Consider the following 15,153-nt stretch of genomic DNA (forward strand, 5'->3'; position numbering starts at 1 on the left):
CATCATTCATGTGCATCACTATGCATCTTGTGTTGGAAATTACCAGTTTGCACAGCGGATTTGTATCGAGTAACTCATTTTTCATTCAGATCAAAGAGAAGTGGAAATAATTTCATATGGAAAAAACATGGTTACCTTAGAGTCGCACGTGTAACTCCTCATATAGATAATAGGTCTTTTATACTTGAGCAAAATTGGAAATTGATCTCGTTCAACTCTTGAACCTCGCTTCCAATTCTTGCAATGAAGGGAAGAAGCCAAGTCAAAAAAAACTTTGGGTTTCAAAAACTCAAAAACACTCTTGCTCAAACCACACAAAGAGAGAGAGAGAGAGAGAAGAGAAGTAGTGGGAGGAGAGAGAGGAGCAGCCAAAATCGTGGGCTCCTTCTCCCCTCCTCTCTTTTTATATTTTAGAAACCCAATTGGGTTTCCATATTTCCTTCTAATTTGGTCTCTTTGACCAATATTGTATTTTGGTAAGATTATGGCTTGTTTCTTATTGCAACTCCAATTTGCTGTTAAAAAGAGAAGGCATAGAATCTGAAAGGGATCCAATCTCTTTAAGTATGGCCCATGGAATACTTTTCTAATTAATATCTCTAGCCATAGTAAAAAAGATAATTAACCATAATTATATTTTTCTCATAAAATGTCAAGTGTCCAATAAACTCTTTTAATTACACACAAGTCCCTCCATTTTATCAATATCTCATAATGAATTATAGGGTATGAACTTTAATGCTATCAATCCTCAATTCATTATCACGTAGATCAAGAGAACATGTGATTTCGATCGAATGGCTCTAAAACTTCGAAATCAAAATTCAATGTAATACACATATTAATTTTATATTGAAAATAAATTTACAAAACATTTTAAGTAGACATTGGATCTAGATTCCTGTCCAACCAATCATCGTCTTTCTCTCTCCTAGATATTCAGATCCTCTACTTCCAAATTCTTGGCAGCCATCGAGCTGCCATGCTCACATGGTGTGCCACGTGTATATATATGCACATCTAACGGTTATTTTTTAGAAAATTTCAAAATTTTAAATCTTTACTTGGTTATCTCCACAACCAATTTCAATCGGTTCATTGATCAAACCAAACCAAATCAAATGGGTTCCAAAAAATGGAGAGGAACCGTGAAGAGAAAAACTGTTTTGAGACCCTCGTCTTCTTCCTCTCCTCATCGTGCGCGATCGCCGCCACTGACCTGCCTCTGCGGGGCTCATTTATCAGCAATTAAAACCCTTCACTTTGAGGTTTAAAATAAAGCCATCGATCCAATACGTTTTGCCATATTGCCTCACAAAACTGATTAAGGAATTCACGTAGTTTTCAAATTCAGACTAGGACCTCAAAAACCAAATGCAAGTACAGAAGCAAGGGAGTTCAAACCACGAAAATAAAATTCAATACGGCGTGTTAATTCATCAACTCATTGTGGCCCAACTGATTAGTTATCAACATGTCAGCGGGTCGCATGCCTTGTAATTCTTTAGGAAAATAGTTTTTGAATCCAAATTTTGGAAACACTCTCTAGTGAATATAAAGGACCGCACTACTTAAATGCAACCTAAAACTTTGTCATGGCAAAAGGCATTCTAACTTGTCCATTCCAAAATACTTCCAATGTTTATGATTCAAGAAATAGTATATAAATCAAAAAAAAAAAAAAAAAAAAAAAAAAAAAAACAGACGAAATTGGAAACTTGCAGAGACAAAGAACTAATAGGAGAACCATTCAATACATTAGTTGCACAGTGATGAGAGTGGGCAAAGGAGACTGTTTGATGAGAATTTCAAGATTTTGGCAAGGGTTGAAGTCATTGAGATAATCCAAGTTGCTCACCAGGGACTATTCTCCTTATAGCTGCTACTTCGAATCTCTCTGTGTGCAAGTTGGAGGGGATAATTAAATAGGTGAGACGGTGATCAATGATTGTGAGACTGTTTTCAGAATTGGAAAGACTCGGGGGAAGGAAGAGATAAAGAAGAGAAACTTTCTTGAAAACGCAGGGATTCAAACAGAAATTAGAAGTCAAAAGCAGGAGAGGAACCGCAGAGGCAGATGAGTGGCGGCAATCGCGCAGGGTGAGGAAGGAAGAAGACGAGGGTTTGAAAATGGTTTCTCTCTTCACGGTTGTTTTTTGTAACCCATTTGACTTGGTTTGATTTGATCAACCGGACCGGTTGGGGTTGGTTGTGGAGATAACCATGTAAAGATTTTAAGTTTTGAAATTTTCAAAAAAAGAACCGTTAGATGTGCATATATACACGTGGCACACCATGGGAGCATGGCAGCTCGATGGCTGCCAAGAATTTGGAAGTAGAGGATCTGAATCCTTCCCATAAATGGGTAGTGGATTCCATGTTGAGCATCCATTTTATTTACAATGTGGGATTACGAAACCAGTGTACCAGTTTATAGTCCTAACGAACATCAACCATTGGCTTACCAAAATCCGTGATGCTACACTATAACAAATGGAATCTCTCAGGTCAAAGGATCAACGAGTGGCAGGTATGTATATCATTCTCATACAACTCGCAGCACTACATATGATATATGTACCAGATGTATATCTATACACGTTCTCGATGTGTATCCACATCCTTGCACCAAAATCACCATTTCTCGTGACATGCGATATGATGACCATATAAACGGGATGTCCAGTCTCGTCCCCACTAGAGACCTATTTAAGGTTAAGACCTGTGGAACGTGCTTATAAGCCCAAATTAAATAAAATCGTGCAAAATTAAATTCATTAATTTAATAAACTGGATTTAATGGACACACACTTCCAACATATTGTACATGTCATGCACATGCGAACACATGTCGCACACATCTGAAACACATTGTACACATCATCTGACATCTAACCACATATTGTAAAATGTACCTATCAATTGACATCCGTACACATGTCCAACACATCACAACACATCCTGTAGATGTTACACATATACAAAACACATCCGAAGACATCTTTGACATCTCAGTTCATCCCCAACACTTTTTTCAAATCTTAATTTACAATACCGGACCAGACATACCTGCCCTGTCATTATGCATACCAGATCTCTACTATACACTACTAGACCTTCTCACAAGCTGTGCTACTGTTGCCTAGTCCAAAGCATATCTCTGTTATACCTCTGTATACTTTTTACACCATGTCTAAAACTTCCGCATCATCTCTACGGCCTCTGCCAGCTCACTATGCCATCTAGACCCTCATAGAGCCCTGCAACATACTACCATGTCATAGACTGATTTATATAGCTGCTTTGTCACTGAGTGAGTGTGTTGACAACAATGAAAACAACATCAACCATAGTCCAACATATACTATAGTGGGTAAGTCGAAAATGGAGAAAGGGAGAAAGAGCATCATATCAATGAAGATGAAGAAATGGGTAAAATTGAAATTATAAAAAAATAAGGAACCTCAAACGTAAAATTTATGAAATGTGAATTATCACAAACATAATATATATGAAACGTGAGGTATCCCTAAATATAAAATTTCTATGTGATGTGTGTTTGGGTGTTTTAACATATCTATTTACGTGATAAGAGAATGATGAAACCCAAATCCTTGAGGTGGAACCATTCATAGAAGAAATGACATGTTAATTGGAAAAGAACTACTCTTAATGGAAATTCGTGACGAAGCTGTGGACTTCCGTGTAAAGAAAGATTGATGAACTTCAAAGAAGGATCAAGTTAAAAAATCTTTCAAGATTAGAAATTGATTTTATTTCTATATTCTTGTAATCCTAATAAGATATCCACAAGATGAAAAGCCAAGCAAAAGTCACCTAAATACCTAAACGAACAGAACCAGGAAACTATGTGCTATGGTTTAGAAAAATGTTTGAGATTATTGTTCATGGACTTTTATGAGTAGTGACGAGCATCAGTGTTTAGAAAGAAAAACGAAATTAGACTAAATCTTCTCAGACGGACAACTGCTCTTTAACTGTTCGCAAACGGTCCTATGGGCGTTCGTGAACTATCTTTTGTGTCAACCGAGACTGATGATTTTGAAGTCTCTGTTCCACAGACTTGAAGTCTCTGTTCCACAGACTTCCATGGAGGTCGCATAGACTTCTGTGCGGGGAGCATTTAATGTTTCGTAGTAGTGCTATTTGAATATTTTCAACTCATTCATTGCACCATTAGGAATCTAACCAACTGTGTAGGAACTCTAACATCTTTACTGATGTTGAAGAGCTCCAACAATTAGTTTATCTTGGGAAAAAAGTTTATTTTTTGAAAAAAAAAATGATTTTAATATTTTAAATCTTTGAGAAATACCATGCGTAACTCCTACAACTAGTTTTGTTGCCTATATACATGTTGAGTTTTCATTTAGAAAATATAAGCAATTGTTCGAAAATATCATTTTGAAAGGCTATCTAAGTTATCTTGTGAGAATCATAGTGAGCCAAATTGGTACAATTACAAGCTTGAGTAAGAAGCCATTTTATTTTGTGAGCTTGTGTACCTCGATTGTACCTTGTGTACTTGTTTGTGGATATGTCCCACTATTGTGAAAGAAATCCATGAATCTAGGTAGAAGTTTCAGGTGGAAATCCTTGAACCGAGGGAAGTGTTTAGGGGTACTCAATCCAAGGGATTGTGATTGAGGTAAGATTTGATCTCTGTCATTTGGAAAGGGATCATTTATAGTGAAGAAATCCTTGGTCTGTGTGACCCGGATAGTGGATGTAGGATCAGTTGGATTCAAACCATGGTTGTAGTGCACAATATCTGATCGGGTATCGCACGCTTTCAAAACCAATATGATACCAATAAGGTATCGGCACGGATCGATCGTATCAGATAAGTTTACCCCTAGTTTTCCTTAAAAAAAATTGTTTTTTTTTACTATTTTACCCCTTGTCCGTACTGTTTCACTGATACAATATCGACCGGATATCAGTATCGGTCACCTTCAAAATCACGCAGTAACAGCTATATTGAGAAAAAAACAAGGATTTCCTTGACTTACTCTAAACTTCCGGCACTAACAAGGATTCTCTTTGACATACCCAAGGATTCATAGACCATAACAAACCCCCCCCCCCCCCCTTCGCTTCCCCTTCCCCTTCCCCTGCCCCTTTTTTTTGATTCCCTTCTCACTAGTGAAACAACCATAATCTCTCACTCCCTCCACTCGAAAGAGGAGAAGAAGGAAGATATTAATAAATAATGGGAAAAAAACATGATTCTCCTTGACTTACCATAATCACTAGGTTTTGCAGAAGACGAGTCTGAGTAAAAAAAAAAAAACTGATTTTCCAATTTTGGTTAACTAGCTAGGAAGGGGAAATGGCGAAGAGATTAGAAAGCGAGCAGATCAGCTGAGAATCTTACTCCTCTCAGGTTCCACATCAGAGCAGGGACATATACTGGGAAATGGATTAAATAAAGGAGCTTTGCTTCATTCGTCCAATCATCCTTCCTTCCACAATCTACAGGACTTGGTATTCTGGCCAAGTCCGATGGATTGAAGACTATTATTAACTCTAAACTACCGGCACTGACATAGTAACATCAAGCAAACCCGCAGTTATTAGCTAGCTACAATTAATTAAACTATAACAAGTACGATCGAGCATGATCAATAAAGGGGGGGGGGTACTCCACTTACGAAACCATAACTCTAGCTAGCTCACAAAACCAAAACAAAAGGAATAGTATTCACCCAGTAATAGTATTTGCGACTAGCTAGCTAGCGGTGGTGTGTGAGTAGAGTGTAAGCTGCAGGGTGATGATGAATAATAGGTCTCCAGGCAGAAGCGGTGAGCAAGCAGAGGTCCTTCCAGCCGAGCTTGAGAGTACCATTGTCCTCGACCAGCGCATAGCCATCGCAGGGGAACATCCCCAGAAGCAGTGTGGCTTGGGTGGCCGCATTCCCCGCCAAGGACACCTCCCTGAACCCGGACTGCTTCAGCTTCTCCCTCCAGTTGTGAAATTTCACCTCCCCGCTCCGAGCCGGTCCACCAACCGCCAACACGTTCCGTATTTCCCTCGACAGCAGTTGCTGCTCCACAATGTGCCTCTCCTCGCTGTCCTCCCCATAGCTCGCACCGAGTGAGTCGAACAACGCTGAGTAGTAATGTATCGCCTCTACGAACCTCCCCAGGAACGCTCCTTCGTGGCTCAGGTCTTGCTCCACCATTGTCACTACCTTGGGCGCCAACCTGTGTGGGTTTGTGATACATCATATATACATCATACATCATACATTTGAGTTGGATTGACGAGCATGCATGTGGTGAGTCACATTAATTAAATCGAAGGGTTATAAAATAAAATAGATCTATAATTACTCTCTCTCTAAATACTAGTTGGTTTGGCCATTTGGATCCTTTACCGCCGAGCTATTCGGTAGGATCGAGCTGCCCAGTCACGAAGAGGCGCACAATGATTACCTTATTCCCACTCGGATCCAGTAGAGGATCTGGATCCTTTGTTTGGTCTAATTAATACCACTAGCTATGAAATCCAACATTTTCAACTAGTACTACTGATCAAATTAATTAATGTTAGTAAGAAAACAGGCCGAAAACCCTAGCTCATCAAAACCTATTATTAAAATTATTATAATATACCTCTGCAGGAGCAAAAGCGTATTGGTGTCGGAGCCAGTAACGTCGTACAGGGAGTGGTGCAAGCAGTGTACCGCAACGGTCTCCCTCTTGCTTATGTTCAACCTCTCCGGGTCCAAATTCCCAGCCTTCTCCGCCACAGGAAAGAACTCAAAGGGAAGCCCCAGTGTTTCGGCAAAGTCTGACAATCGCTTCCCCGTGGCCTCCAGAGCCTCCAGCGAGGTTCCGAGTCCTGTAAGGCGTACAAAGGGGGGACCCCCGGGCCTGGATGCCAAGATGTGGAAGAGGCCAGGCCACTGGAGGCCTTGCATGATGTCCAGGTCGATGATGTGCACCCTCTCCTCCCTTTCAAACGCTTCTTGTATGGCCTGGTTCGCCGTGAAATGCGAGAATTTCACCAAGGGACTGATACCGTTGAACACTTGGAAGGCCGACACTATCTTTTGGCCAAGAGCAACCGGTGCACTAACCAATGGCAACGGCGCGTATATCCCCAGGCAAGAGTTCACCAGCCTAGCCGACATCGCGTCCGAGAAGTAGGCTGCCACCCGCTGTGCCGACGTCCCAAATGGCGATGACAGCTCAGATATCTCCAGCAGCATCTTGTTTGCCCGCTCGAAGTCATCGGCGGATACAGCCTCAGCGCATTGCAGGAGTAAGGTGAGGAGGTTGAGCCCTTCTTCGTCTCGCTTTTGCTGCTGCTGCTGTCTTCGGATCTCCTCTTTCTTCTCTTTGCTGCTGCAGGCCACTACAGCTGCTGCTGCTTCTGCTTCTGCCCCCGTTGATGATGCTGGTGTTGTTGTTGTTGTTGTCGTTGTTTTTGTTGTTGCTGCTGCTAAAGCACGATGCGAACCCTGTTGCTGTAGCGGCAAAGATTGATTCAGCGTCAGGAGTGGAGGAGATGCAACCGAGGTCAACTGGTGATGAAACCCTTCGTTTCCCTGCAGCTGGAACGATGACGACGACGATAGGTCTACCCCCCAGTTGAAGAAGTGGTTTGCTCCCATCGCCTGCTGAGCTTGGATGGGACAGGAGGAGACGTTTTCAGGATAGAGCCTATGCCCAGAAGAGCCTTGCACCTGTGTTTGAATCTGTTGTTGCTGCCGCTGCCAAAACACCGCATCCTTCCTTCTCTTCTCAAGCTGCTGATGATCGGCAACCTCTGGCTCGGTCAACGAGCGAAGCCTGAACTCAAGGAGGGAAGCGAGGTTCGGGTTGCAAGGATAGATGATCTCTCTCACGTTCTGGATAAGCTGAGGAATATTAGAGACACCGGTGGAGCTGTGGATTAGATCCTTTACGACGCTATCGATCCACGCTGTCGCTGTTGCATTGGTGGTCGTGGGGTCGCCCTCCATGGGAGGAGAAGAGCCGGAAGGAGCAGGGAGTAGAAGCCCAGCTCCTCCGCCGGCCGGGGATAGAATACTGGCTGTGCTGGTGGCAGTGGAGGTGACGGTGGCGTTGCTTCGATTTCGTTCCGATGGAAACAAGGGCAGACCAGAGAAGCCGCATACAGCCGCTGCGGAAGACGGGATGGAGTGGATGGCGTCGAGAAAATAAGTGAGGTTGGAAGGAAAACCAGAAACGCCTGATGTGAGAATGGAATTAGTGGGGGAAGGTAACATAGCGGAGTGGTTGGTGTTGTTGTTGGTGAAGAAAACTGGATTTGAGTTAGGGGTGGAGTTGCTATTGCTGTCCACGGAGGCAATAATTCTAGGGTGCTGGAAAGCCAAGGGAGAACTACGTTCGATGTCTATGTCGGCGAAGGGGTTGGGAGACGGTCGAGAGAACCTTGGACAATCGCCCGTTTGGAGATCCAATTCAGACGCGGTTCTCTTCCTCACCATCTTTGGGTCGGTGTGGTGTTGGCGGTCGTCGTCGTGGTGTTGCAGTTGTTGGGGATGGGGTGGGGAACTCCAAGTGATGTTTCTATGGTCGAAGCCGGTAGCGCTACCTAATCCACCGTTGCTGCCACTACTATTACTGCTACTACTGCCACTGCCGAGCAGAACGCAAGTAGCCATATAGAGATAAGGGGACGGCAACAACGACGATGGATGATGGTGAGGGCGTGGTTGCTGTTGTTGTTGTTAAGTAATAGGCGTAATAGTAGAGGCACAGATTTTTGAGTCCAGGCCGGGCCATCCAAGCAGAAAAGGGTAGGGGGACTGGGACACGAGCGATCGGTTATCACCAACTAATCTCACTACCTCTCTGCCAGACCAACACTAAAGTCACTAACCTCCAGGATTTAGTTTACTATTTAATTTTCCTCGACCTTCTATCCGACGCCTTTCTGTTTTTCTTCCCCCTTTTCCAATTGTTTTTTTTTTTTTTTTTTTTCTTTTTTCAATGCCCCGTCCAAAAATCGAGAAAGAATCGAGCGGTCACCTCTGGCTCTGGTGGTGGTGGTGGTGGTGGTGGTGCTGGGTGGTAGTAGTAGCTAGTGGTGAGACTGCTGCCAGTGCAGGGGTTTGTGGCAGCTGTAGCGACGGAGATGGTTGTTGATTCGTGGCTCAGGTAGTGATATGAGAATGCTTGATGGAGTAACTGTGTCAGCCTAGCTCTATGTATGTAAACAAATGATTCCGATTATCTTAGTGGGGGTGCAGGCTGATTGGACTTCGTTGCTGGAGCAAAGGGGAAATAATATTTGGGTAGATGGATATGCAGAATACAGGTAGGCGTCATGGTCGTGGTAATAAATACTAACTAGTAACAGTTGGGCAGCCTGGACTTTGGAGAGAAAGATGGAAGGCTGATTGCTTCTGTTCCTGTTGTTGTTGTCTGCCCTCTTTTCTTCTCTCCTCTTCTACCTTCTTTTTGGTTTTTCCCTTCTCTTTCACTTTCTCTTTGTCAGCCTGTGCGGTTTAGGTTTGTTTCGTCGTCGCTTGTTTGACTTGTTCGCGGAAAGGTTGGGTGACTTGGGTCTACTTATTACGAATCCTAGGGGTATTATAGTCTTTTCATTTCTACTCACATATATTTTTCATTTATACTTGCACTTATAATTAAGGACAAAATTTTCCTTCACCCATAGAGAGGATAAACAAGTTCCCAATATGCAATTTCCCAACACCTATAAACTTTGAATTTTGTCAGCCCTGCGATGATGACAATCAGACATGAATTGACAAAGTATCTCTCTCAAGAAGGACTTGACCACCTAATCTACACACCATGACCCCGATAAGATTCAGACAAGTATTTTTAAGTGTAAGATATTCAATGATAGCCAAGGGTACAACAACAGTGATTAAAAAGGGTGTCGAGATTCTCCCGACACCGAATTAGGGGTTAATCTTTGTTTTGAAAAATTGAAATATTTTTTTACCAATACTTATACCATTGACTAGTGCTCGAAAAGACGATTCCAACGACATATTACAAGTCAAAATCCGATACTCAGACACAAAATAGCATCCAAAACAGTCAAAATCGACACTTCCAAGCCGAATTGGAGGATCCGGAACCCATGGCTCTCTTGGTGGTTCCACGGATCCGTGGAACTTCCACAAACCCATGGAACCATCATCGAACCTTGCATTTATCACCAAAAAATCTTTTAAAAAAACCTCAAAATTCCTAAAGAATCTACCCTATAAATACCCCCACTTCACCTTTAAAGGATGGCTCCTTTTTGGAAAATCAAAGTTTCCTCCTTCTCCAAAGGGTGGACTCCTTATAAAAAATAATGAGTTTCTTTGAAAACCTTTACCCCTTAGTGGTTTTAACTTCTGTCGATATGGATTCAATACCCCGATATCCTGTTATTCTACGGAAAGTCCCTCAATAAGTCCTTTGAAGTCCCGAATCTGCAGAAAATAGGATTTTTTCCAGATTAAGGATTTGATCGAAGTGGTTGAGTATTCCACTTCTAAACCCTACCTTTAGGAAGTATAGTCCTTTAAGAGAGAGAGAGGAATAGTTCTTCCCCCTCCACCTGAGCTAAGGTTTTGTCCGATTGTCATAAAAAAGGTGTACCCAATAAAGCCAAGGTTTTGCCAAATCGTCAACAAAGTTTTACTGATACGCTGAGGTTTTACCCAAATTTCGTCAATAAAAATTCGTTCAATAAACCAGGGTTTTCCTTGGATTTTATCAACGAACCTTGTCTGATAGAGCAGAAGCTTTGCCGAAATCTCTGCGCTACAGTTCTCCCTTTTTAACACTTGTTGAAGTTCATATCCAGGTATTTTCATCTCCTTACTTCATTTCAAGTCTGGCATAATGTAAGTTAAACTTTAAATTGGTAGTCACGACTAGGGTTTGGATTGGGCAACCCTTATCATACGATTGTCGCATTAGGTATGCCTATGCATGTTGATGTCAAAGTACAAATGCGAGTATGCACATGGGTGTGTATTGGCGAAGAATCTTATTTTATCGATTCCCTCATGTATTACTGATAGATGTAGGTTTGAGATAGACATGTGTCACCAAAATCCTGTACCTGAGAAGGCCTTGTCACTGTGTGATGTGAACGTATTCTTTGGTTCACCAATGACTGCGGTTCAAAATAACTAAAGTCGGTGTTATAGGAATGTAAAAATATTATGTGAGTGAAAGAGTTACTCAACATGGTCTCCGCTGCTCGATTGAGGAACATCAAGGGGAGTTAGTTTGTGGATGATCGGATAAGAATCAAGATCCTGTACCATTTTTGTAAATGGTTTTGTAAAACATATTTTCACATAAAATGATAAATTATAGTTATGCTTTTTATTAAATTGTTTAATCGTGTTTTGTGGATTCCAATCACATACATAGACGCTCCAATACGGACATGTACCATGGAATGGGGTTTGGCAGTATGAGTGTACATGTCCTATCCCAGATGGAGATGTTTAGTAGAGGATTAGTGCATATTAATTGTTATGTAGGGGTATTTCTCAGTGTAAGTACCGTGGTCCTCGGGACGAGGGTTCCTCAGCCTCTTGGCGACAAGGATTGGGTTCAATGAATAACGGTGTATCGTTCCGATATATCATCATGGGGATTGGGATCATGCTCTATAAAGAAATGGAGTCTCCACCTAGGGTTAGGGCCTAGGACCCAATGGGTGCAGCCCCATCCGGGGTTAGAGGAAAGGGCTACGTGATTCCATATGGTCTGGTCAGAGATTCAGGGTAAGTAGTCAAGTTACGAGGGTGGGAAGGTGTTAGGCACCCACCTCGCCCGGATAAACCGGTTTATCTACTAGATGCTGATTTTTGAATATTCTTCTTTGATAATATATCTTATACTAACATGTAAGGCTAAGTTATGATACACTAATCTTGACAAAGAAAGAGAAAATCATTTATTATGTACACTAAACGAGTTGCTTTAATTGTCTACATTATGCCAAAAATAATGAGAGGAAAAGAGACAGATACCTATCTAGAAATGCAAGAAATAAATGCAAGCGCATCGAGGGCGAAATATGTGATGTCCCACGGCTCAGGTGGAGACGAACGATCGACTTGTCTCTCTCTTGTCGGACAGAATGAGGTTATACGAGATGAGTTTTGTCACTCAAACTTCGGGCAGAGTAACAGCTATATAAGAGATTCTCATTATCTATATACAGACAGAATAACGGCTATGAAGGGGGTTTTTCGTTATCCGTACACTGACGGGATAACAATACCCAAGAGCAGAATCGCTCTATGCTTAGATGGGTAACCGAAGGATCTACCCACGTCGAAGAACTCCACTCACTCCCATACTCACGAGGGAAAGACGGAGGAAAAGAAGGTGAAAAGGGGCCAAAACAAGCCTTGGAGGGTCTCCTTACCCGAGAAAAGCTTGTTCTTTGGGGTAGGGGGACCCTCCTATTTATAGGGAGGGGTCCCCTCTCTCTCCTAGCCAGATAAGTCCTCCACGACGCTGTGGGTGATGTCAGCAAGCTGATGTACACATCCCCACGGTGTCGTGGGAAGGAGCCTACGGCACCGTGGAAGGAGCCCAAGGCGCCGTGGGGGCCTAGTGCCATTTTTCCTTATTTTTTGGGTTTTTGGCTCCCTTCTGACTCTTCAGGGCTTGTTTGGTAAAAGGGTCCACGGCGCCATGGGGGAGGGTGAGCAGTACCTCCTTCAGCATTTGGTAAAAGGGTCTTATAAGTCATTTTAGGGATGTTAGGGTGATTTGGTTTAGATGTAGGGACAAGAGTCCTTCTTGAGAGAGATACCGATGTCTGTCCATGTCTTGTTGTCATCATCGCCGGGGGGTGACAAAATTCAGTGTCTACACTCAGATTTGCTAATTAATAATTAATTTGTTTAATCTTAAATGGGCTTGATACAATATTTAATTAAAGACCCATTATAGATTAAAACTTTAATTATTTTATTTTTTCTTTTAGATTCTGCTTCTTCACTAATTTAAAGTCCATCAAGATTTTAAGTCAAATAGGAGAGAGAGTGGCAAACTCTCACTGGGAGTGTGATCTATTTGAACACACCACCAAGGGGCGCAGAACACTAAAGCCTGGACGAATTTTCTACCCCCCTCCCCACTCTGGAAAATTCACCCATGCCTCTCTCTTTTCCCTTGCTCTCTTGAGTTGTGAGACTTGTTAGGATTTTTTGGAAACCCTAGGTTTTTGGATTGGATCATATTGTTTTTTTGAGAAGAAATTCTGGTTTGGCTTGGGGATCTTCTACTACATCAAGAAGATTCAAGTTGGGGCTTTCTTGAAGTGCTCGTTAGAAGAAGAATCATTATCTAGAGGAGGAGCAACACTTGAGGCTCTTCAAGTTAATAGATCTTGATGTTTATTTTATGGATTGAGTTTGATTAATTATTTGATAATCAAGGGATGTGAAAGAAACCCGAATCGATTTATTTTTTGCTACGCATTCGGGTATGGGATGGATCCCTCTTTCCATGGGATGGAAAAGAAATCCATTCTTGTTGATCCCATAAATTTTATGGGACAAGAAAAGAGAGGATTTTGACAAATTTTTTTATACCAAACCCTAATTGGGATACAATAGGTTTCCCATGGGCAACCATGGGGTGACCCAGATTTTCCAATACTTGTGAACCCAAGAGATGAACCCATGACTTTTCCTACATGTAAGGTTAAGCCTATCTTCAGTCATTATTGTTTTCTGAGGTTTTAGTGGTGTGTGTGTGCCTTAATTTTACTAATGTTCTAATTGATAGACGTGAGGTTGTGCCCACCTTTAATCATTATTGTTTTGTAGAATAAATAACTCTGACATTGTTAGAATCTTACTGCCTTATTTTACACATTCTGATCATTCCAGAATTTCAGCTTTTCGGCCCTTACGTCGTTATGTTTTCCTAAAACTCTATCGATCTCTGTATCGTCACGGTATCCATTTTCTAAAACTATGTTTAATCCCCTTTGTCAAGCCCAGAACTTCATTTCACGCATATAGTTAATGCATCTGATCATGTTTTTAATTCATTGCATTTTGGTCCTTTAGGGACATTTTGATAATTTATCAAGTACAAGTCCAAAATCTCATTCCGGTATTACTATTTGGTATATATGGTCATCTTAAGTTGATCAACTTCACTTTTGATCCTTGCAACACCCCTGAGTGTCTTTTTTGACACTTTTTACCAATATGCCCTTAGGGGGCATTTTGTGACAAAACATTGTTTAGGACCCTAGTAGGACTCCTACTAATTGTAACACATGATTTGACATTAATAAACATGTATTGAGGCATACGATATCATTTCCATGCATTTTCTGCAATTATGCTCTCCAAGGGCATTTTGGTAATTTTGTCATTTCATGCTTGCGCGTATTTTTAGATATTTGAAATATATCACATACATATTAATGTATTTAATCATTTTTTAATCAATGATGATGTTCAAATATGACTTTATTGGCATTTCTACCCTTTTGCCTTCTAGGGGCATTTTGGTAATTATTGTCATTTCATGCCTGTTTGTATTTTAGAAATTTGAAATATTTTATATGTACTTTTTAACATGTTTAATCATATTTAATCAATGGTGATGTTCAAATATGGCTTTATGATGTTACTTTGACCCCTATCAGTTTAGGTTGTTAAAGTAATCAGTTTCAATGTGTTTTCCACAGAGTGTGTTCTTTGTGATGCATGATATTCTGGTCATAGATCAACCTTGCATGTTTGTTACGTCGTACATTATTTTGAGAGAATCTTTGAACCCCAAGAATCTAGCACAAAAATTGGCTCATCTGGGTAGAGTGGGGTGCGTAAAACCTTCTCATCTTTGTAACCTAACCTCTTACCCATACTCTGGCCAAATCATATGGAATCAACCGTAGCCCTCTCCTTTGGGCCACCCTTTCAGGTTCTAGTCATTTCACAACCTAGGTGGCGACTCCCTTTCTTATTTATTTTACATTCTTTGTGAAATCATGCATCGCGCACATTCCTCCCTCTACATTGAATCGCTAAACGGGCTATCAACCTCTGATGAGACCAGCAGACCCCACCTTGCAAAGGGTGGAGACCAATTGGCGTGTGTTGTACCTTACACCACCCTAGACGATTGACCCAG

At 41.5% G+C, this 15,153-nt stretch overlaps 1 protein-coding gene across 1 annotated transcript; it reads right to left on the minus strand.

Annotated features, from left to right (window-relative positions):
• Positions 1-5,717: 5,717 nt before the first annotated feature.
• Positions 5,718-8,817, minus strand: LOC122649563 (protein SCARECROW-like). The gene is made up of 2 exons (XM_043842761.1): positions 6,640-8,817; positions 5,718-6,228 (listed from the first exon to the last, which is right to left on the minus strand). The coding sequence occupies exons 1-2, from the start codon at positions 8,658-8,660 to the stop codon at positions 5,757-5,759; spliced, it is 2,493 nt and encodes an 830-aa protein (XP_043698696.1). The 5' UTR covers positions 8,661-8,817; the 3' UTR covers positions 5,718-5,756.
• Between the last annotated feature and the right edge of the window lie 6,336 nt (positions 8,818-15,153).

Source organism: Telopea speciosissima, chromosome 2 (assembly GCF_018873765.1).
Source record: "Telopea speciosissima isolate NSW1024214 ecotype Mountain lineage chromosome 2, Tspe_v1, whole genome shotgun sequence".
Classification (NCBI taxonomy): Eukaryota; Viridiplantae; Streptophyta; class Magnoliopsida; order Proteales; family Proteaceae; genus Telopea; species Telopea speciosissima.

What these genes read in the sequence shown, in the direction of transcription:
- LOC122649563 (XM_043842761.1), bottom strand. Translation starts at nt 8,660, where the DNA reads ATGGCTACTTGCGTTCTGCTCGGCAGTGGCAGTAGTAGCAGTAATAGT. An exon ending in ACGCTTTTGCTCCTGCAGAG is followed by an intron (nt 6,229 to 6,639) that starts GTATATTATAAT and finishes AAACCCACACAG; the next exon opens with GTTGGCGCCCAAGGTAGTGA.